General features: G+C 42.4%; 1 protein-coding gene across 1 annotated transcript; it reads left to right on the top strand.

Annotated features, from left to right (window-relative positions):
- Positions 1–1,438: 1,438 nt before the first annotated feature.
- LOC311244835 (histone acetyltransferase p300-like) lies at positions 1,439–24,053 on the top strand (the record flags this gene model as incomplete). Its single annotated transcript, XM_084334518.1, has 9 exons — positions 1,439–1,483; positions 5,702–5,789; positions 7,212–7,367; positions 9,329–9,484; positions 9,721–9,924; positions 12,432–12,525; positions 15,537–15,665; positions 21,992–22,112; positions 22,330–24,053. 9 exons carry the CDS (start codon positions 1,439–1,441, stop codon positions 22,468–22,470), a joined length of 1,134 nt encoding a protein of 377 aa, XP_084190644.1. The 3' UTR covers positions 22,471–24,053.
- Positions 24,054–24,704: the final 651 nt, after the last annotated feature.

Raw genomic sequence — 24,704 nt, 5'->3', positions numbered from 1 at the left:
GTAAAATTGTCAAAGAATGTCTGAGGAGTAAGTGCTTTTGGCTTTTTTCCTTTGTTACCTCAGATGTTCAACATACATGTATGTGTAAGAATGTGTAATAACTAAGGCTGTCAAAGTTAAAGCTTTATTAACGCATTAACCCACAATTATTTTAACACTGCTATTTTTTAACCCAATATTAATCTAAAAAAAAAAAAAAAAAAATTTTTTTTTACCTGAGCTCTTGGGGGGCCACATCAAATGACGTGGCGGGCCGGATTTGGCCCGCGGGCCGTGAGTTTGACACCTATGGTACAGAGTCAGGCAGCAGGGGGCAAGGAGTGTCTCGCAGAGGGGGGCTCAATTGGGAAGTAGCAGCGTTAGTTGCACTCCAAGAAGGTGAGGGGAATTGGGTTTTGTAGGAGGTAAAGGATACCAGTAGATGGCGGCACATACCCTAACAAGTGGTCGGCCGCCGTTAAACCTCAATAAGAAGAAGAAGAAGAAGAGCTTTCAGGAAGTTTCAGCTCATCGCCATTCATTTCATTGTTGCCGAGGCGCCACTCGCTCGTAAGTTTACTTTACTTTACTTACTTACTGCATTTTTTTTTTACATTTTAACGCATTAGCAGACCACTCATGGATGTAGTCAATATTGGTATTTTATGTAGCAATCTTTAGTTTATGTTTATCATAAGTTAATAGCTTGTTAGATTCTAAATGCAGTTAGATAACGTTACTATGTAACGTTAAATGTATATACACTCCTTTTCTGGACACTTTTTGTATCACAAACAGTACTGTATTTGCAAATCTGGTATGTCATAGATGTAGCAGTACTGTTAGCCCCTTTCGTGACTTTCGGTTTGCAAGCCTGTGGCTTTTGTGACCGGAGTCACTTGCCCACCCGCCCCGATCACCCAGTAGCGAAACGACCAAGCGTCGTCAAGGGGCTCGCGGTGTGTCAAGAATACATCAGATCTGAATTTCAAAGATACCCAGCGTACAATATGGGTCTAACACCGCTTCACGATGGGGTCTGGAAGCTCGGCGTTGCTAATAAACAGTTTAAAACATTGTTACTCGACGAGTGGTATTTACAGACCGAACGTCCATCTCCGCCGTTGGTGTCACAGCGCATGCGCACCATGCCGCGTTCACGTTACTGGGAAGAAGCGGAAGAACCAGTTTCCGACTGGGAAAAACCATTCACGTCAGCCTCCTAGTGGTAATTCCCATAGATATATGTGTTCTATAGATATCTATGGTAATTCCTACTAGGACACATGGGATTCTTTTATAGACCCCATATCTCCCACTTCGCGTCACGAATTGCGGAAGTATGGATGTGGGCGTTTCATCCATAGATATATATAGAGTCAAAGCGTGAAGGCTTCCTAGTTGTAGCAACGAGATGTCCTCTGGTTCTTCCGCTTCTTCCCAGTAACGTGAACGCGGCATGGTGCGCATGCGCTGTGACACCAACGGCGGAGATGGACGTTCGGTCTGTAAATACCACTCGTCGAGTAACAATGTTTTAAACTGTTTATTAGCAACGCCGAGCTTCCAGACCCCATCGTGAAGCGGTGTTAGACCCATATTGTACGCTGGGTATCTTTGAAATTCAGATCTGATGTATTCTTGACACACCGCGAGCCCCTTGACGACGCTTGGTCGTTTCGCTACTGGGTGATCGGGGCGGGTGGGCAAGTGACTCCGGTCACAAAAGCCACAGGCTTGCAAACCGAAAGTCACGAAAGGGGCTAACTGTACATCTGGTTATAATTATTACTCAGTAGTACTCTTTATATATTTTGTATCCAGTCTAATCACCTGTACATTGAATATTGCTATTGCACGTTACTGCTATATTTGCACTCCGGTTGGATTATATATTAAATTATATTTTTTAAACATCCCCAACGCTGCAACACCCCCATTCCTCCCAGGTGTCAGGCTCCTCATTCGCTTCCATTCATTTTGGGGACCATGTTTAAATATCATACTTCTGAAGTATAAACAAACTATATTGCTGTGACGATTTCAATAACACAGACCATTCTTAGAGTCAATGGTATGCAAAACTGTACATTGGAATATCTAACATGTATTTACCACCTTCCTCTGCACAAGGCCACAGATGGGTTTTATGTAACACAAGGACAATGAATGAATGAATGATGAATGAAAACTTTATTTAACAGATTGCAGAATGGGTACAATACAGTACGGCTCAATACACACAATTGTTAAGGGGATGCAGACCAGAGAAAGACTTTCGTCTTGTTTACATCAATTCAGTGCCACATACACACAGTCCTCATATCCCTCCTAGTTACACACAGTCATCATTATCCCTCCCATACAATACGCACAACACAACAGACTAACTCGTCTTGCTCAATACTTGTTTATGAGTTTTAAGAGACAGCACTGTAATCTCTCTCAACCAAAGCTCTACTAGTTAACAAAGATCTCCACCTTGCTATCTGAAACACTGACACCATTATCAACCTTAATAATATCAACCTGATAATATTGAAACATTATCAATATAACGTTAGCTACCAACTTTAGCAGGGCTCCTAATAACACAAGATACATTTCACTATGAATTGAAAATGGGGGACCCTGATGTAAACAAGACGAAAGTCTTTATCTGGTCTGCATCTCCTTAATAATTATGTGTATTGAGCCGTACTGTATATTGTACCCATTCTGCAATCTGTTAAATAAAGTTTTCATTCATTCATGCCTTTTGAAAAGTGACATGGTCGATGTAGGAGTTATGATGCGGTTTCAATTCGGTTACAGTAACGTTACACAAACTGACATTCTAAAGCCAAGAAGACACGACTTACCCATATCGTTGAATAGTGCAGCTTCTCCATGTGACGAGTCCGACTCGAGCCGCTTGCATTAATCCCATGGAAAATGTAAATAATAGTGCATCGCGAGCCAGCTTGTTGCATCAAATTGATGTTTGGCTTTTGTCTCCCGAGTGACGTTAGAACTACTACACTTCGGCTGCGTCCAGGCTAAGCACTGCAGGCTTTCGTTTTACAACGACTGAGATAAAAAAAATATATATCATCAAACGATGCACAATGGAGAGGCATTGTTGTTATTGATATCATCTTCATCAATGTCATCAGCCCTGTTTAGACATTCACAAGACTTGCGTAACGACAAGTTATCTTCCTGAGATAAAAATTATTTTGAAAACAAGCTCGCTGCAGAGCCACAGTACGGCACAAGAGAAACCATTATCTGATTGGGCCACAAGGCTGTCAATCATGCTAGCTGCAGAGCCACAGAACAGCCAAAGAGAAACCATTAGCTGATTGGTGGATTGAATGATTGACAGCCTTGTTATCCATTCAATGGCAAGAGTTTAACTGCACAGACCGTGCTTAGATGAAGTTAATAGCCTATTTTGATTCGCTGTTATTTATTATTTATTAACAATGGGTCACACCTGTGAAGTTTTCTTCACGAATAATTACTGCAGGCAATACTGCAGTGCAGGTCTGCTCAGAGCTGTCAATTCTGGCCATTTTTGAAGAAAAAAAATTCACTGGCATTTTTTTTACAGAGGAAAACATTTATAATAAAAAAATTATAATAATAATAAAAAAAAAAATATATATATATATATAGGTATATGTAAATTAATAATAATTATGAATTATGAGTGAATTTGTATTTCACGTGTTGTCATAGAGAAACCTCCACTGATTCAGCAATTCTCTCAGCCAGGTCAGTGTGCATCTTTGGACCATCCATTTGGATATCTTTGTTTTACACTGGAGCGGCTGTGGACATTATTTTTCTTTATCAACGAACGTACTACTCACGAGTAAGTAATTTTAACCAGTAGAGTGGAACATCGGCCCTCATAGTACTGTATCTACAAAACCTTCTGTTGAATCATCTTCCATTGATTAAATTGCTTAGATTTTTCAGGTCTGATCAATTTGAGCATGGTGTTATTCACAGTCAAAGATACAAAATTTTTTATTGATATTCTCATTTGGTTCATTACAATTTACTCAAGCCTAGTAACAGACACAGTATTTCTGACACTGGAATACATTCCCTGAGATCCATAGATGTCCCTAGAATCAGATACCAAGAACATGCAAATGGACCATATAAAAAAAAGTCTGTAAATGTGTATTCTACGTTCTTATGGAATGAATGATATTTTTTTTTATTTTTTTTTGTAATTTCATTTTGAGTTAATTTTCATAACGCGATAATTTGCTGTGTAATTAATTAATCTAATTAACGCGATAAACTGACAGCCCTAATTAGAAGATAACCATTTGCATTCGAGGCACAAATGTCTCTGACTTCTTTCCATGTGCAAGCCTGCCAAGATAACTCAAATCTCTGCAGGCTTTCTGGATTAAAGGGGTTAATTGTGCTAGCCGTGTTGATTAAAAAACAACACATCCGACCAATACGATTTTAACCCTCGAAAGTGTTGCATGCAAATCTTAAGAGGGCCGGCCAACGATTGCGTGGCCCACAATCTATAGGCGTGGGATTGAAGAGGGTCTGGCTACAGTCCCTGGATCAGTGGGATCAGATAGGCTCTGATCATAACTAGCTAGTTTTTCTGTCTTTATTCGACATTATTATTGCCACACTGCTCACGCCCGACTTCCACCGGATAGGCGAGGCTTAACACAAACAAGAGACATTATTACTCCTCTTGTTGAGGACCTTTCCTGCTTCTTCTGGCCCTTGGTTGCCGGGGCGCGTGTATCACTTCCGCAACGGATTTAGTTGGCACTTAGTTAGCACCGAGGGATACAGCACAACAGTAAGAAGCATTTAGTTCACTTCCCCTTTCACATCGCGCCACGCTGCAGTTAGTGTTGTGTTCATTCATAGTTAAGCGTGGCGCAATGTGAAAGGGGAAGTGAACTAAATTCTTCTTACTGTTGCGCTCCAGAGACTGTTACTGTACCATACAATATACTATGCAATGTACCTCTACTGTCTTTAACTATGAATGAACACAACACTAACTGCAGCGTGGCGCGATGTGAAAGGGGAAGTGAACTAAATGCTTCTTACTGTTGCGCTCCAGAGACTGTTACTGTACCATACAATATACTATGCAATGTACCTCTACTGTCTTTAACTATGAATGAACACAACACTAACTGCAGCGTGGTGCGATGTGAAAGGGGAAGTGAACTAAATGCTTCTTACTGTTGCGCTCCAGAGACTGTTACTGTACCATACAATATACTATGCAATGTACCTCTACTGTCTTTAACTATGAATGAACACAACACTAACTGCAGCGTGGCGTGATGTGAAAGGCGAAGTGAACGCCAGCCTCACGGTCAAGTTCACGCCGCCGCTGTCGGTCGCCACGATGAGCAGGTTGGCACCTTACACGGTCGCCTCCGCTGTCGGTGTGTGAATGGGTAAAATGGGAGGAACAAATTGTAAAGCACTTAAAACGCAACATTTACCAGTTACCATTCACTCAAGACTGTAGCACTCTGACTCAAGTTCAACACTGTTTGATGAACAATGTTACTTTCCCTTAGCTGCCAGAGTTGTATCCTTCCTGCTGACTTGTTGTACAGGACTTGTGAGTCGCTTTGGATCAAGGCGTTCAGCTAGATGACTAAATGTAAATGTATTCGCTCACACGGCTGTATTTGCTTTTTAATGACAACCCTCTTTTTTTCCTCAGCAATACAAATACAGAGAAGTGACGGTGCGTGAGATAACTAATGTCATCTCCCAGTACAAGGACTTGAAGCCGGTCATGGATGCCTATGGTGAGGCCACAGTTACTGTATGCTTTTTTATCTCGGACATGGTGTGTGAAAAACATACAATATATGTTTTTTGGTTTGTAAACATAGTAGCATAGTACATAGTAGTATTCGACATATTAGCATTAGTAGGTAGTAGTATAGACATAGTAGCATAATACACAGTACATGGTAGTATAGACAGAGAAGCGTAGTAGTATAGACATATTAGCATAGTAGGTAGTAATATAGACATATTAGCATTAAGATGAGTTTATAAAAACCCTTTACATGTCAACAGCTTTTACTGTAGATATAAATGGATGATCCCATGTTGTAGAGCATGCTCTTGGCATCCTACAGTATATGGTATATTGGATGTTGGAATTTGATGCAGGCAACCTGGTGATATGGACTTTAAAAAGTATAGTTTCGGATAGTATAGCGATCAGCCCAAGCCAAGGCAATGCTGACTCAGGGAGTCGAGAGCGCAGTCTCTTGCATTGGTGACGAGCGCAATCTCCGCTACGCCACCTGACTGCCCTAGGATGATTTTTTTTAAATGAAAATCGAATTTCTTTTTCTTTTAATAATTATTTTTTTAATAGTCACCTTTTATTTAACAAAAAATAATGTTTGGTGAAAGTTATATTTGCACTTTATTAATCCCAATAGGGAAATTCATTCTTGTTTGATGATCAAGAGGCACTTTTTTTTTGTTTTAAGTGAAGTTTGGTGAAAAAGCAAGTTATTGCACTATTAATCCCAATAGGGACATTCATCTTTGGTTGATCAAGAGTAACCTTTTTATATATATTATTATAATTTTCTTTAAGTGAAGATTGGTGAAAGTTAGGTTTGCACTTCAATCCTAATAGGGAAATTCATCTTGGTTTGATAATCTTTTTGTGTCAAATAAAAACAAAGCGTATTTGAATGATTTTCTTGGTGTTTCTAGTTTTTAAGAGAAACAAATTGATTAAAATCGTAAATCGGATGTGGTGTGAAAAAATCACAGATTTTATTTTTAGGCCATATCGCCCAGCCCTAGCTGTGACATTACTTCTATACTAGTTGACATGACCAGTCTAGTCTTGATCACCAGATTGATTCTATACATCTATACTGTTAAGCTAAGCTTACTAGTGAGGTTGCTGTACTGAGGAACCACAGGGGAACCAGCCGTATGTTTTCCCTTTTAGGTTCATTAGTTTGATTTACAAAAGCTTTTACTGAGCAATCTTTTGTCCCATTTCTCCCCTTGGCCCTACCACTTGGCCCTACCCCTCTGTTATGCGCGTTCCCGTGAAGTGTAGGGTTGTCTCATTTCATTTCGGAAAATATCGTATCGTTGTCCAAAGAATCGATATCGTATCGTGATGAAACTGGTGATTTCCCACCCCTACTAACATGACTGTGTTCATCTAGTGTCTCTCTTCATCCCAGTCGACTGCCCACGGCCACGCCTCCCTCTGCGTGGCTGCCCACGGCCATGCCTCCCTCTGCGTGGCTGCCCACGGCCATGCCTCCTGCGGCAGGCACGAGGAAGAGCTGGCACGAGGACATCACGCATGACCTACGGAACCACTTGGTGCACAAAATGTGAGTATTTTTTTATATATAATTATTAGTATTTATTTGATAATGATACAAGACAAAACATACATGAATATAACAGAACAAAATGTATATACACACACACACACACATCAGGGGTCGCGCTAGGATTTTAAACTGCCGGCCAGAATGTCGAATGATTACAGTTTGTCGGACAAATGATAAATAAAAAAAAACTGCCATATCTATTTTCAATGCATGAATGACAGGCAGGTGCATTTAACACTTCCAGTGCCACGCCTCTTCCGGGAAGTTACTGCCTCATGCCAACCATTAACCCCATGTAAACGGTCACCTTGTTTGTAGAGCTATAACCATATTCTATATTATAGCTATGGATACGGTACTATAGTCATTTGACACTGGGTTTCTTCCGGTCAAGATGCAAAAAAGAAATAATTTTTCCATCCATACGTTCCCGTGTTATACCGTGGTGAATATAAGTATGGTTTTAGAGCGGTCTATCGTAATCCGTGAAATGCTGAGTTATAGTCCTACACGTCGATTACATTGTAGACGCTAGCGTTCTTCGCCTGAACCCGAGAACAGAAAATGAAATCCGAGACCTGGGGTCATTCCACAGCCCAGGATACAATGTTATAAATGTAGCTCGATAGCGCCGCCTGGTAGGATGCGGCCGGTACTGCACCTTCGGATTCCCACTATGCATTTGTCAGGCAACACACAGCATCCTAAGATTGAATAGGGTATTAAAATCGGAAAAAAGGATAAAACGACCCAGAAACGAGAATCTTCGTTTATGGCACTGAACGGTTGGGGCACAGAAACAAGCTTTTACAGAGCAATCTTTTGTCCCATTTCTCCCCTTGGCCCTACCACTTGGCCCTACCCCTCTGTTATGCGCGTTCCCGTGAAGTGTAGGGTTGTCTCATTTCACTTCGCTAAAGACAAATATAATACCATTTTAGCTTATGGAGATGACCAATTTTAACTCAAAATAACATTCTGTTTCAGAACCTCAAACTGTAGACCTGGACCACACACATTGACAGTGTAGTCAAAAAAATCGAACCCTAACTAACCTTACTGTCATGCACTTGTCCTAATAAACTAACCTACACTGTAGCATTCAACACTTTGATGAACATTGTTGCTCAGCTGAGTTGTGCCCTTCCTGATGGCTTGTCGTACAGAACATGTAAGTTGTAAATAAAAGCGTCAGCTAAATGACTAAATGTAAATGTAGATGTAAATGTAAGAAGGCACGGCAACGCCTCTACTTCCTCAGGCGCCTAAGGAAGTTCCAAGTCAGTCAGAATATCCTTAAGAACTTCTACTCATGCACAATAGAGAGCATCCCGACTGTCAATATCACCTCCTGGTTTGGGAATAGCACCGCACAAGGGTATAGAATTATAAATTAGTACTACTGGATATAGTGCTTGTCACTGTATGTACAAAGTTGTAGTATTAATATGTACAGTGATACAGCTATGAAGACACTGGTAGTAAATCGCAGCGTAACTAGTAAGAGTAGGTAAGGGATATGTACAGATATAGATATAGTATCTACAGATTTGTAAAAAGGATTATAAGCAGGTATGCACAGACGGATGTGCGTAGATATATATATACACGGTAAGAATAAATATATTTATGCAGTATATACAGCATTATTATAAGTTATGATGATGTACTTACATTATGATGTAAGTACTTGGTTCGTCAGTTGAGTTTTTGTGATTCGCAAGCTATAACACTGAAGAAGGAATACATATTTCCGAAACATGTTTGTTTCAGGCTGCCATTAAATTTTGAACCTGAGAGTGCTGGTCTGGCTTCACTGCTTCTTTTATGTGATTCGAATACAACAAATCTGTGTTTTCGTACATCTGTTTCTGTGCCCCACATGATCACACCCTTCAACCCTGTCACCCCCCTCTCTCTCTCTCTGCCTCTGTACCTCCTCCCTTCTCCCCTCCCAGATGGGTATGATGGGGCTCCCCGGAGGGCAGGGGAACCTGGGTCTGGGAGGAGCAGGGCTGGGCCCTCAGCTCCAGAACAAGGGCCCCATGGCCAACAGCTTGGCCCAGTTCAACATGGACAAGAAGAACCAGCCCATGCAAGGCATGGCGGCGATGGTAAGACATTTAAGACCCGACCGCCGCCTCTGTGACTGGAGAAAGTGGTCACTGTAGAGTCGTAGACACCGGAGAATGTGGTGGTGGGGCAAAAAAATAAATCAAATTAGTAGTTCAGAAACTACAAATAATCTTGTGCACTATTAACTATTTTATAGAGGTTGAAAATAACAAAAGGGTTTGCAGATTACACAGGGTATCTGCGGGATATTAAAAAGTCTTACGTCTTTCCGCAGCTGCTGCCGGGGCGCCCCCTACGGCCGACCCGGAGAAGTGCAAGCGGATCCAGCAGCAGCTGGTGCTCCTGCTCCACGCGCAAAAGTGCCAGCCGCTGGGGCAGGCCAACGGGGAGGTGCGACAGTGCAACCGGCCACACTGTCAAACCATGAAGAACGTCCTGAACCACATGACCCACTGCCAGGCCGCCAAGTCCTGCCAGGGTGAGTACAGGATGGAGGCTGGGTGGGTAGTGAGTCCTGTCAGGGTGAGTACAGGATGGAGGCTGGGTGGGTAGTGGAGTCCTGTCAGGGTGAGTACAGGATGGAGGCTGGGTGGGTAGTGGAGTCCTGTCGGGGTGAGTACAGGATGGAGGCTGGGTAGTGGAGTCCTGTCAGGGTGAGTACAGGATGGAGGCTGGGTAGTGGAGTCCTGTCAGGGTGAGTACAGGAGGAGGCTGGGTGGGTAGTGAGTCCTGTCGGGGTGAGTACAGGAGGAGGCTGGGTAGTGAGTCCTGTCAGGGTGAGTACAGGATGGAGGCTGGGTGGGTAGTGAGTCCTGTCAGGGTGAGTACAGGAGGAGGCTGGGTGGGTAGTGAGTCCTGTCGGGGTGAGTACAGGATGGAGGCTGGGTGGGTAGTGAGTCCTGTCAGGGTGAGTACAGGAGGAGGCTGGGTGGGTAGTGAGTCCTGTCGGGGTGAGTACAGGAGGAGGCTGGGTAGTGGAGTCCTGTCAGGGTGAGTACAGGAGGAGGCTGGGTAGTTTGAGACATAGTGAATGGATTGATATAGTGTAGGGATTAGGGGTGGAACGGTTCACACAATTCACGGTTTGGTTGGTATCACGGTTTTCGGTTCGGTTCGGTATACGTTTAAAAAAATAAAATAAATTGTATGTAACACTCCAAAAATACCATACACCAGCATAAGATATATAGCCTAAAATAATCCAACTTTTCAGTTATTCTCAAGGACATAGTCATGCAAAAACTGAAAGAATGAGGCAGTTTAACATCAGGCACATTATTTTGACAGTGACCGGTTAGAGCTAGGAGAGATTTTGGTACAGCAAGAGAGGGGCATTGCTGATTTAAAAATGCTTCTCATTTATTTGGTAAAAAAAAAGGTTTACAGCGGTTTGCCTTAAATAATGTTTGGCACACAAAGACCGAACTGACTGAAAGATATAGGCAACATTTGTCAAAGTATTAACTTGGTGCAAACAAACTAAATAATTCTATTTTTGTGGCCACATTATAGATAAAGGCCATCAACTTAAAGTATTGATTGATTGATTGATTGATTGATTGAAAATGTTATTAACAGATTGCAGAATGGGTACAATACAGTGCAGCTCAATACACACAATTGTTAAGGGGATGCACAGAGTATGCATATGCTCAACCAGCACTAGACTTTCTTATCAAAAAGGAAAAGTCACATAAGTCATGTGTACTAAATATATATTTACTTTTTAATTGCATGAAACATTATGAAGTATTTTCTTATGCCGCTTTTCACTGCATGGTGCCCAATCGACTCGCTTTTGCTTATTGACTCTTGGTAGCTGTATTTGAAGTGACGTCACACCAGGAAGTAAATAGTCAACAGTAAGACACAGCGTTGGAACGGGAGCATGTCTATGTTCCCCGGGTCCTATGTTCCCCGGGTCCTATGTTCCCCGGGTTCTATGTTCCCCGCTTTGATTGATTGATTGATTAAAATCTTTAGACCACCAGCCCTGATTCCAAACTCTAACCTTAACCAGTTCGAAAGAGGGCCTAAGCTTAACCGTTCGAAACAAGGCGGACATTAATAATTAATAAAATAATAAAAATTTATAAAATTTTCAATCTATTAATCAATCAAAGCGGGGAACATAGAACCCGGGGAACATAGAACCCGGGGAACATAGGGATGATCCCGTTGGAACCTGGAGAAGCCCTGATGATATAATATAAGGGTGTTAGTTATCTTTGAACCTCTGTTGTCAAGCCTCGTCAATATACCCCCCCTTCCCCACTAATGGAACTGGTGTCGTGGAGTCACTTCGCTGTGAGCGGTTCCACGGTTAGCTTGCAGCTAACGTTCGTTAGCTTGTGGCTAACGTTATAACCGAACAATACACCCATGCCCCAAACCGCGGAGGTCATACCGAACGATGTACGGTTCGAATGCGAACCGTTCCACCCCTAGTAGGGATGCACTGATGGATGCCTAGTACCAAACTTGACAATATCGCCTGACAAGAGTGCCTCCGATCCCACCCATTATTCTTACAGAGCAATATAGACTTACCATTAGTTTTGGTGCATTGTACAAGACTAATTGAGATATAATCAATTTATCTCCCATTAGAGAGATCTAACACGCGTCTATATGCCAAGAATGCAGAAATCCAAGTCGCTTGTTACACACATTTTACACATGGCCCTAAGTATCTGATTTTAGTATTGGGGGGGGGGATCTCGAGATATCTGATACCAGTGTTGTTATCGGTGCATCTCCAGTACAATGTGGCGAGCAGCTTTCTTTCTGTTTTGTTGCCAGTAAGTAACTTGCTGACATCTGAGGGACGTCTAAAACGTGTGTCGACGGAGCATTTCTGTTTCCCCGGCGGTGATGTTCAGTAGGTGTTAATAACATTTCATCCCTGTCTTTCTTACCCTGTCTCTTTTTCCCCTTTTTGTTTGTTTGTTTGTCTGTCTTTCTCTCTCCCTCTCTTGTCCTCAGTGGCTCACTGTGAGTCTTCGAGACAGATCATCTCCCATTGGAAGAACTGCACGCGGCACGACTGTCCCATCTGCCCCCCGCTCAAGAACCAGAGGTAAAGGCACAACATATTCCAGTTAACGGTATATTTTTTTAATGATTTGTTACGGCGTAGTCGTTCTATATAAATTGAAAATGGGGGACCCTGATGTAAACAAGACAAACGTCTTTCTCAGGTCTGCATCCCCTTAACAATTGTGTGTATTGAGCCGTACTGTATGGTACCCATTCTGCAATCTGTTAAATAAAGTTTTCATTCATTCATTCATTCAGTCAATACTTCCATGCGTATAAATTGAGGAAGCGAGCAAGTCCGCGGCCGCTCGCTCTGCCGCGTGCGGCAGAGCGGTGGATAGGGGGGCGGGTCACGTGGGGGTCGCGGCGAATCAGAGGAACCCGGAAACCGAATTCCGTTGCGGAAAGGATACACGCGTCCCCCACCAGGACATTTTTTGTTACAAAGACTTTATTTCCTGCATTCTGGTGTAGAATTATTTTTATTTGTACCCTTTAAACACACGGATCAACGCAATATTGGTAATATTATAGAGTCCTTACCTGGTCTCTGGTGTACTGCAAAAAGAATAATCCAATTATCTGATCGCCATTCCAGATATCCACAGCGATCCTGTCTCCGACGTTATCCGGCATTGCACATGAACGGGCGGGCGGGGTCAGTTGTCCAAGCCATCCCTACAAGCCCTTGTTTTGCCGTAGTGTTTAGACCCCGCCCCCACGCCGCAGCTTGGTAGAGAAAAGAAACCACATCGTTTCAAATGGAGTGCAATAGCGGCCGCAAGGAGTTAGGCGGCGGTATTGACCGTCTGCGATCTCAGACCGTCTGCGATCTCAGACACATTCAGTACAGCATGCACAAGGTGCCTCGATGGATTATGAATGGCGACAGCGAATAAAAAGGAAAACCGAGACAAAAACGTATAGATCTGCGTTTCCGGCACTCAACCGCGGCTAGGCCACAGAAACGTAAATCTAAGTGAACGGCAACCAATGTGTTAAAGGGGAACTATTGTTTTTTTTTGTTTGGCTGGGCTCCGCCCATACTCACAATGTGCTTTGAGTGACACCTCCACTGGCAGATAACTGGGAGGGGGAGAGAGAGAGAGGGGAGGGACAGAGAGGGAGGGAGAGGGAGGGAGAGGGGAGAGAGAGAGACAGACAGACCGAACGACAGACCGAACGACCGACCAGACCCTCTTTTGAGGAAGTGCAAGTGTCTGACAGGGAAACCGCTTCCGCATTATTTCCACTCGTTCCGTTTTTATTATAATTTCAACGTGTCACAGTTGATAGTGTAAATTCTGAATGGCTTGGTTTTTAGTGCGGGAGGATCTAGTCTCAGCTGAACTGGAGGAATGGGACTGAATGAGAATTTCACATCTAGTCAGTGTTGGGTACAACCCCCACATTGCTAGAAAACAATGCAAACCACTGGAAAAGGCCATTTATAAGATAGGGGACCTTTAAATTAGAATTGATTAGAATACTAGTATTTCAAACAAATGGATATCTTCAGCGATAAGTATGTGGTAAATCTACTCAAGGGGGACATTGCTTTCCTTCATATGGCCATATGGCCAACAACACATGTCAGAGTTGTAGCTGTGTGTGAGGCGTCAGCGTACCCTGACATGTAGGGGTGGGACGACACATCGATCCAGATCGATATATCGATCTATTATCAATGATCAAATAGGATCGATGCAACGTAAAAAGATCGATTCATATTGCGCTACTCTTATTTTGAAAATCCCCTGGTGAGCATATCCGCCCGGCCGCCACAACAACAGTAGCTCAGTAGCAGCGTGATGTTAGACGTTAGACAGCATTATTACATGGCGTTTTCACATTCGCCGAAATGCTTGCTTGTGATTGGTCAATAGCGAGCGTCAGAGGTTCGTTATCACACAATAATGACCGCTGTGGGACAATAATGACCGCTGTGCGCAGCTGTTCGCAATCAAGCCCCACTGACACACTGCCTCAGTGCAGCTCAGCATATGCACAGCTGCACTCAGTCATGCAATCAGACCAGAGACCACAGACCTGCCGGCTGCCGAGGCGATAATAATAATCACTTTATTTGGGCTGACAGAGCCACAGAACAACTGCGTCTTCATTTGATCTAGTCTTGTCGATGAATTAGGTATATTGTTAGTAAGTTAGCCATGTAATAAGCGGGATAATGTATAGCTATACTCGATCATTGTCGCAAAATAATTGACCTTCACTGACGTTTAAAACACCTCGGCGCTGCGCCTCGGTATTTTAAACTGTGTCGGTCAATTATTTTGCGACAATGACCTTACATACATTATCCCTTACTTGTTTCAGAGTCCGCCTATTTTGCGACCGGAAATAAGTGCCTGTTGTTTTTTTCCCCCCACAACGGGTCAAATGCATCTAAACACGCTTTGCATCCTCGCCATTCCTTTATGCCCACGTCGCGTTAAATACCGAAATTAACGTTGCGTTAGCGTAAGCTAACTAAGCTAAGCTGATCAGAGCCATATAGAGAGAACAGCAGAGGTCCACTAGGGACTGGGAAGGGGGGGGGGGGTTACTGCATTCTCGAGATAGCCCCACTACCAGGATCTGGCCGGTACTGCACCTTCGGACTCCCAATATGCCTTTTCCAGCCAAAATACAGCTCTGTGACAGTGAATAGGATATTAATATCGAGGGGAAAAAAAGAAAAACAAACCAAAAACAGTGAACAGGAGGTCTATTTGTATTAAAAACAATAGATTGTTTTTCATTTAAATGTCTGGAAGAGCTCAAAAATAAAAAATTTCAAATGATATTTCCATTGCCTGTTTTGTTGTTGATTTAAATGTGACTGATTGTGTTAAATGGGCATATAATAATATCGTCTCGTATCAATCGCAGGCACCTGAATCGAATCATATCGTATCGTGGCAGACTTCGTGATATCGGAAAATATCGTATCGTTGTCCAAAGAATCGATATCGTATCGTGATGAAACTGGTGATTTCCCACCCCTACTAACATGACTGTGTTCATCTTGTGTCTCCCTCTTCATCCCAGTCGACTGCCCACGGGCATGCCTTCCTGTGCGTGGCTGCCCACGGCCACGCCTCCCTCTGCGGCAGGCACGAGGAAGAGCTGGCACGAGGACATCACGCAGGACGTACGGAACATCTTGATGCACAAAATGTGAGTATTTTTTTATATATAATTATTAGTATTTATTTGATAATGATACAAGACAAAACATACATGAATATAACAGAACAAAATGTATATACACACACACACACACACACACACACACATCAGGGGTCGCGCTAGGATTTTAAACTGCCGGCCAGAATGTCGAATGATTACAGTTTGTCGGACAAATGATAAAAAAAAAAACTGCCATATCTATTTTCAATGCATGAATGATAGGCAGGTGCATTTAACACTTCCAGTGCCACGCCTCTTCCGGGAAGTTACTGCCTCATGCCAACCATTAACCCCATGTAAACGGTCACCTTGTTTGTAGAGCTATAACCATATTCTATATTATAGCTATGGATACGGTACTATAGTCATTTGACACTGGGTTTCTTCCGGTCAAGATGCAAAAAAGAAATAATTTTTCCATCCATACGTTCCCGTGTTATACCGTGGTGAATATAAGTATGGTTTTAGAGCGGTCTATCGTAATCCGTGAAATGCTGAGTTATAGTCCTACATGTCGATTACATTGTAGACGCTAGCGTTCTTCGCCTGAACCCGAGAACAGAAAATGAAATCCGAGACCTGGGGTCATTCCACAGCCCAGGATACAATTTTATATATGTAGCTCGATAGCGCCGCCTGGTAGGATGCGGCCGGTACTGCACCTTCGGATTCCCACTATGCATTTGTCAGGCAACACACAGCATCCTAAGATTGAATAGGGTATTAAAATCGGATAAAAAGGATAAAACGACCCAGAAACGAGAATCTTCGTTTATGGCACTGAATGGTTGGGGCACAGAAACGAGAATTCTCGTTTTTGGCAATTAATGTGTTAATGATGTAGCCTAACAATAACAACATATTATATTAACTATTAACACATTCTGGGCCATTGGGATGCGTCTAATAAATCTCTAGAGGAATGGCAAATGTAAACAGACGTGGGGCTGTTTGTAGAGCTAAATCTAATAGATACTAACGTTATATCCAATGGCATTTCCGTTATACAGATGCTACAGGTAAAACTCAAACTGCATATGATCGGCACGATCCTCAAGCATGTATGCATGAAAGGGGGGGGGGGGGGCGGGGGACGTTGTTTCTTATTATTGATTACCAATAACCGTGTTCGTCTAAGTAGCCATAGGCCTATCGTATCGTATCATAACAAGGCTCGATCGGGCTGTAATTTACATGAAAAAGATCGTACCATGAGCCGGTTGGATCCCCCCGAGCATTTCCCCGTTATCGATCGCCATCTGGTAGATCGATATGTCCATTGGCTGATGATAAATCCCCTTATTGCATAGTGAAATCCGCAATCCAAAACGTAATCCAAGCTACATGCTGCACATCCAGAATCCAGCTAACTGAAAACTCCATTGAAAGTCAAAAAAAATAATGCTCCGTTCAGCCACAGGGCACACTGCATTATCGCGATAGCGCCCCTAAGAGGATCTGGCCGGTATTGCACTTTCTCGAATTCAAAGAGTAGGGTACATCTGCAGTGCATCTCGGCGACCTTGAATAGGTTATTAAAATGGAATACAAGCAAAAACAACTTGCCACGGATATATCCGTGCTTCTGTCCACGGGTGGAATGAAACACGGAGATCTCGCGCATTGTGTTAGCGTATTATATTTTGGACTGAAAACGATTTGAAAATAAGGGAATAATATATTAGCCTACAGCTTCGCCTTGCACAAGCGGATGGATTGGGGTCCCCATTCCCAACCTTTTTTGCACCACGGGACTGGTTTAATGTTGGCATTATTTTCACGGACCCGCCTTCAAGGTGTGGCAGCTTCATAATAAACTAGCGATTTAATATGGAATTCAACGTATTATAGTCAAATGAAATATACAACTCACCATAACGCAGAACCAGTGGGAGCCCTGGGCTTGTTTCTCTGCAACGAGATGGTCCCATCTATTGGTCCCGTTCTTTGCTCACGTTTCTTTCTTTCAAAACACATTTAATCCAGGGTGCTTGGTATCGATGTGCGGAAGCTGTTTTGAAGGCTTCATTGTCTCGTTAGATCTCTCGTCCTCGTCCTCAATTTCTTATATCCTTAACTGGTTAATCAGGCGATATAACAATAAGAAATGGATCCAACACAGAGAGGGTACTTAGTAACGTGACTTTACTTCGTTGGTAGTCAAATCATAACAACCACAGGTGTGCAATCGCAACGTGCCAACTCGTGGTGAGCATGGCAATAGCACTGGGACAAACCTAACCCATAACAGTTTGCTAGTTTGTTGCAGCGATTTATGCAGAGGAGACTTGGCGCGAGTCACCTGTGGAAGAGGCACAGGCGAGAGAAAAGGGAGAGAGTTGTTACGTCGGAAAACATCCGGTCGTTTTTTTCAAAATAAAACACCTTTCAGACTAGAATAATCAAGACAAATTACTAGGCTATATTGCAGAGTTTTTTTTTACCGGTCCGAATGTCCGGAGGGAATTACATTTTCCGGTTTTGACCATAAAAAAACTGTCAAAACCGACAATTACCGGCCATACGTGACCCCTGACATACATACATATATATATATATATATACATTTAATTTCATTTGAAACCTTTATTTAAACTAGAAAGACAACTGAGGTTTCCCTCATTTACAGTCACGTTGAGTGTACATAAAGAAATAAGCAAAATAAAAAAGCATATAAAATCCTAACATTCCGAGCAAACTCAGGGGACATTAACTCATTGGCTGCCATGCTGTTTCCGGGATATGGCTATGCGCTGCCACGCATTAAACCAATGGAGTCAGTCACCTTGTTTGCAGGGCTATAACTATATTCTATTTTCTAGCTATGGATGCAATACTATGGCCCATTTGACATCAAGTATCTATCGTTCAATATGTGAAAAATTATATAAAAATTCCATCCATACATTCCCGTTTTATACCGTGGTGAATATAAGTATGGTTTTAGAGCGGTTTAGGGTAATTCCTGGGAGGCTAGTAATAGCCTGCGACGTGTATTATACTAAATCCATTGGCATTTGGTCCCTACACACGCTACAATAAAAAATTCAAATGCATATATGATCTGTATTATGTACCATCATGAATGCATGAAAGGGGGGGGGGTCGTTTCTGATTAATTGATTGTCAATAACGGCATTCGTTAGTACAACAACATACACTGACTGAAAACATGGCTATGAAAACAAGGCACAATCAAGCTGAAATTGACGTTAAATTGCTCTTACCTGTGGCCGGTGGGATTCCAAAAAGAATATTCCAATTATTTGATTGCCATCTGGTAGATTGTATGTCCATTTGGCCCATGACATAACCCACCACAGCATAATGAATCGGTGGTCCCGAAAACGATTCAATGCGATCGGATGAAGCCCTAGGTTCAGGTTACTAGAAAAGTCCGCCTGGACCAATATAATCGACGCACAGCCCAATACAGAGTTTCGAAGGATGTGCAATACCGGCCACATCCTACCAGGCGGCGGTATTGGACTTTTGCGATCTCAGACTCGTTCCCTATGATAACACCAGGCTCCCTGGATGGATAATAAATGGAAATACATATACGTATACATGACATACATGGACAAGACACAACAAACTGAGTATTAACACTTTAAGTGCCGAAAACGTGTTTAGGCGTCTTTCCTAGCCATGCTAAAGTTGCCGAGGACGCCCTAACTCGTCTTTAATATCAATATTTCAAAAATCTGTGATCGGAATCATATTTCCCCTCTGCAGCCTTCACACACAGTTCTGAGCTCCTCTCAATCCTCTAGCGGTTCAAGAGCGCCATCTGGTGGCCGATCGGCAGAAGCGCCAAACAGGAAGTCATGTGGATGAAGTGGTGATCACCCATATTACTTCCGGGCACTCGCTATAGTTCCCGGGTCTCGAGCTCAACACAATACATAGCGATCTGTTGCCAATAACTCGATAAACAACATGATTTGGACGTATATACTATTATACAACCTGGAAATGGACCGGGTATTTCGACATCCCATAATGGAGAACTGTCTACCCCACGCTGATCGCCCAACGGCCCGCGGAGACTGGGGTGAGTTTTAGCGTGTAGTATTACCGTGTTCGACACTAACTGCTATGATGAACATTTGACCCACATTAGATGAATGGTATAACGTTGCCCACGGAATTATAAACGATCCCCCGCCCATCCGGTCATCATCAGATGATACGTAGAAACTTCTAGAAGCACGTCCATTTGAAATTTTTCATCTGGCACCGATCGCTACCAAACTGTATTTGATCATCAATATAATGCATTTGGGGCTATAAATCACGTTCTGGAGAAAGCTGCAGAAAGAGATGAAAACATACTTATACTTTAGATCATATTTTAGTATGAATATGTGAATGAAAAAGTTTTACGTTCATACACCCTGAACAATACATATAGGACATTGAATGGGCCCTAATAATGGCAATCTAGCAATAGAATTTAAAAAGTTATAGCCCTGCAAAGAAGGGGAACTTCTCCATAGACAAATAGAGCTGGCAACGGATGGTATATCATGAATTTAACGTTAGGCAATCAAAGTGGTAAAAACTAATAATAAAAAATCAAAAAAATGTTTTACTTCGATTTGTGTGCGTGCGTGTGTGTGTGTGTGTGGTGTGTGTGTGTGTGTGAACTACCCATCCCAGTTAGGACAGCCGAATCCCGTCCAATCTTTCGCCGTCGACTAAAGACTCACTTCTTCAACCATTATCTGAAATGATAAAAAAAAAAAAAATCTAACCCTAACTAACCTGACTGTCATGCACTTGTCCTAATAAACTAACCTACACTGTAACACGCAACACTTTGATAAACATTGTTACTCAGCTGATAGAGTTGTACCCTTCTTGCTGTCTTGTCGTACAGAACTTGTAAGTCGCTTTGGATAAAAGCGTCAGCTAAATGACTAAATGACTAAATGTGTGTGTGTTGTGTGGTGTGTGTGTGTGTGTGTGCATGGGGCCATTGGGTGGGGCCGGGGGACAAATACACTGGAGAAAAGTAACCCAGCTCAGCACTGCCCAAATTATATCATCACTATTGCCTGTTTGAAGGATATCATCCTCAAACACATATACACCTACATGCCTTGTAGAATTCCACACATAAGAAAGAAAGATACTGGGATGAATAAACAAAATGGGAAATAAAATGTAGAAATGCATGCAATACATAAATAAATATGAATCTCCATATATGAAATAGAACATTTAGATAAGGTGCTACTGAGATTTTTTTTTTTTGGTGGAATTAGCCCTTCTTAAAAATGCATGAACATTCACTGATAATTGGTCTGTAGTGGAGTCTACAAGGTCTACATTGCCGGACCATGTAGAATCCGGACCTTGTAGACTGACATAATTCTGTGCATAGTTTAGTCTACACAGGCCATATTTCAAATAATCAAAATCTTACTTCATTCATCTTAAACATTCTTGATTTGGGGGATTGGTAGTTCCCATGAAATCTGAAGTTGTTCAAACGACAACAGCGATCCACCTTGAATTAAATCACACAGCCGAGTGAAACCTTGTTGGCTGCGTCACAGTCACGAAAGGGGCTACTTAATTAATTAATCCAACCCACTTTATTTATAGAGCACATTTAAAAACAACAAAATTTACGAAAGTGCTGTACAAGTCCCACAACATAAGATTATAAAAAAAAAAAAATCGAAGCTTCGAATTAAAATCGAAGCTCGGCCCCGAAGCTTCGATTGCCAAAAAAAGCTTCGAAGGTCAGCCCTAGTACCTAAACACATGGTCGTTCTGCTGCCCTCTAGTGGTTGATCTTTAAACCACGCTGCACACTCTGACATCGCAGAGTGCCTCTGTTGGAGGTACTATCAGTCTGTAAAGAAAAAGAAAAGAGGCACGGTGACAAAAAAAAGAAAACCACACTCACTATGTACCCACTGTTTTACCAACCACTGTTTGACTAAGAAGTGGTTGTTTTCAGTCCTCATTCCCCTGACAACTAGTGGTGGGATTCACCAGAGGCCCCCCACAATACGACTAAAATAGCACGAGACAAGAGTCATGATATTGTTATATTGCGATTTATTGCCTTTTTTTCCAAATTATGGCAAAACTTAACTGCAATAAAATAATTTGTATCGCAGCGAAGTTAGATTGAGAATATCCATATATCGATCGGCATGCAAAATATTGCAATAGATTGCTGTATCGATCCCGCCCCCCCCCCCCCCCCCCCCCCCCTCCCCCCACCCACCCCCACTGACCTCTCTCTCTCTCTCCCCCCCCCCCCACACACACACACACACACACACACACAGGATGCAGGTCATATTCCCCACTAGTTCGGACCCTGCTGCCCTGAAAGACCCGCGGATAGCGAGCCTAGTGGCCTACGCCAGGGAGAAGGAGGGAGACATGTACCAGTCTGCCAACAGCAAGGTAAGGAATTCTCTCTCAACACTTTTTAACAAATGGTGCGGAGCCTGGAGGACGGACACGTCCTTGACTTCACTGCTTGTTGAACACGTATTGATTTGTTCCTCGGTGGTGTTTTCTTTTCTCCCGTCATCACCTCCACTTGTCGTCTTGTTCCTACATTTTCCTCCCTCCTTCCCGTTCGTCCCCACCCTCCCCTCTCCCTCTCTCTCTCTCTCAGGCGGAGTACTACTACCTGTTAAAAAGGCACATGTATAAGATCAAGATGTATAAGATCAAGAAGGAGCTTGAGGAGAAGAGGAGGACCAGGCTCATGAGACTCATGAGACTACCCCCCACCCGAATGCCTCCTGTAGGCTAGATGCCAAAACGACACGCACACACACACACACACACACACACACACACCAGGGTTTCCGGTATAGCTGGTAAATACAGGCCAATGGCCGTTTAGAATTTAAATTGGCTAAAATAAAATATATATATATTAGTGCTGTCAATCGATTGAAATATTTAACTCGATTAATCGCATGATTGTCCATAGTTTAATTGCAAATTAATCGCATTTTTTTCTATCTTAAGTTAAACGGATCTCTTTCAAATTCCAAGTTTTAATACTCTCTTATCAACATGCGAGTCAACAAATGCTTGCTTTATGCAGCCATTTAACACAAAAGGATGACCCTCATGCATTGCAAATGTGCATCAAATTCAAAACAGAGTGATGCACAAACTAACTTAAAAAGAAAATAATCATTTAAAACGATGAATAAAGTGTGCATGAAATAATAGGGGAAAGAAAACGTTAGGAACTTGTTACATTCACCCACACAAGGGCTGAGTAATCACACCCCCCCTCTCTCTCTCTCTCTCTCTCTCTCTCTCACACACACTCTCCCAGCTCTCTTTCTCTCTTGCCCCTTCCTCATCTCTCTCACCCCCCTCTCTCTATATATGTATCTCACACACACACACACACACACACACACACACACACACACACACACACACACACACACACACACACACACACACACACACACACACACACACACACACTTCAGAAACAAACATAGTATCAATGAGAGCATCAATAATACACCTGAGTGAAGTCTAGTTAAAAAAAAGAAAATTATAAAGTTAATCGTGAGTTAAAAAAAATAGTGGCGTTAATAGAATCGGGCGATACCGTGTTAATACCGCGTTAACTTTGACAGCCTTAATATATATATATAACATTGACTGTGGCGATTGAATATGCGTTAGTGCGTGGCAGCCGTGGCTTACTGAGTGCATAGTAGACTACTGCCCTGTCCTGTGATCAGAGTGCATGTTCTGGCAGTGACATTACCTTCTGGCGACACGCGACACACACATTTGCAAGTTCAACAGCAATCACAACTAGGGATGTCCGATATTATCGGCCGATATTGGCATACAAATGTGATATCGGAAAATATCTGTATCGGTTTTCCAAATTTCTTTATCAAAATTTTTTTTTTTACATTTATTTAACCTTTATTTACCCAGGCTCCCCTACATGCACCAGATCTGGGAGAGCTGTCGTGCCGCCTGTGAGATACAGCGACAGCGATTATGTCACGAGCCAACGCTGAAGGTTGAGCTCCACCGGTGGGCTATGTTCTGGAACCTCTGGCCCCAAGCAACTGATACTGACAATATGACTTTATTATTTGTTACATTATTCCTGTTGGTAAGCTATTGGGAAAAGTGATTGAAGTATTTTGCTAATTCTGGTCTGCAGTAAGAGAGTAATAACTTTTACTAAAGTAATAACTTTTCCTTAAGAAAGGGGGATGTGATATATGGTACTCGGGTTCGATTAAGAGTACCGTGTTGAAGAGTGTTGTGATCGACTGATGATGTCTGTTGTGCATTCCTGACCTGACGTGCACTAAACCTGTTGCTGTGGCTACCAACTGAGCTTGTGTGTGTTGTCAAGTTATTGCTATACGGAACCCAGTCAAAACTACAACACAGGCAAGCAAGTAAGAACAAATTATTATTTTATTTATTGTCAAAGTATGCATAATGTTGTGTTAATTACACGACAAGAGATATGTAATGTTAATTACCTGAAATTATTCAGTTTTTGCATATATGGGTATCGGTTGATATCGGTATTGGAAATTAAGAGTTGGACAATATCGGTATATAGGTATCGGTAAAAAAGCCAATATCGAGCATCCCTACACAAACCCCTCCGTTGCGGCCCGGTTTCATATGCTTCTATGGTTTTGTTGGACTACAGTAAACGGATGGCCCTTTTATACAAAATCCCTCTACTACTAACCACTCGACAATGAAGAGGGACATGTGGAAAATGGTGAGACGGCAAACAAAACGGAAAACAAACTTTCAGCAAGGCAACAAGTATGTAGTACACGGGCCGAGCTACACTACTATGTTTGCTAATTATGTTAATGTTAGGTAACGTAGCGTTAACAGTATTGATGTGAAATTCTCCAAAAGAGTCCGTCTAGATTTACCATATACACCAGAGAAGGAATTTATTCACAAAATCATCAGGATCAACAGTTTTACGTTATTGAAGACTCCTGCCTGTGACCGATA

Source organism: Notolepis coatsorum, assembly GCF_963971535.1.
Source record: "Notolepis coatsorum genome assembly, chromosome: 18".
Classification (NCBI taxonomy): Eukaryota; Metazoa; Chordata; class Actinopteri; order Aulopiformes; family Paralepididae; genus Notolepis; species Notolepis coatsorum.
The sequence above is the reverse complement of the archived record's forward strand: the minus strand, read 5'-3'. Positions and strand labels throughout refer to the sequence as shown.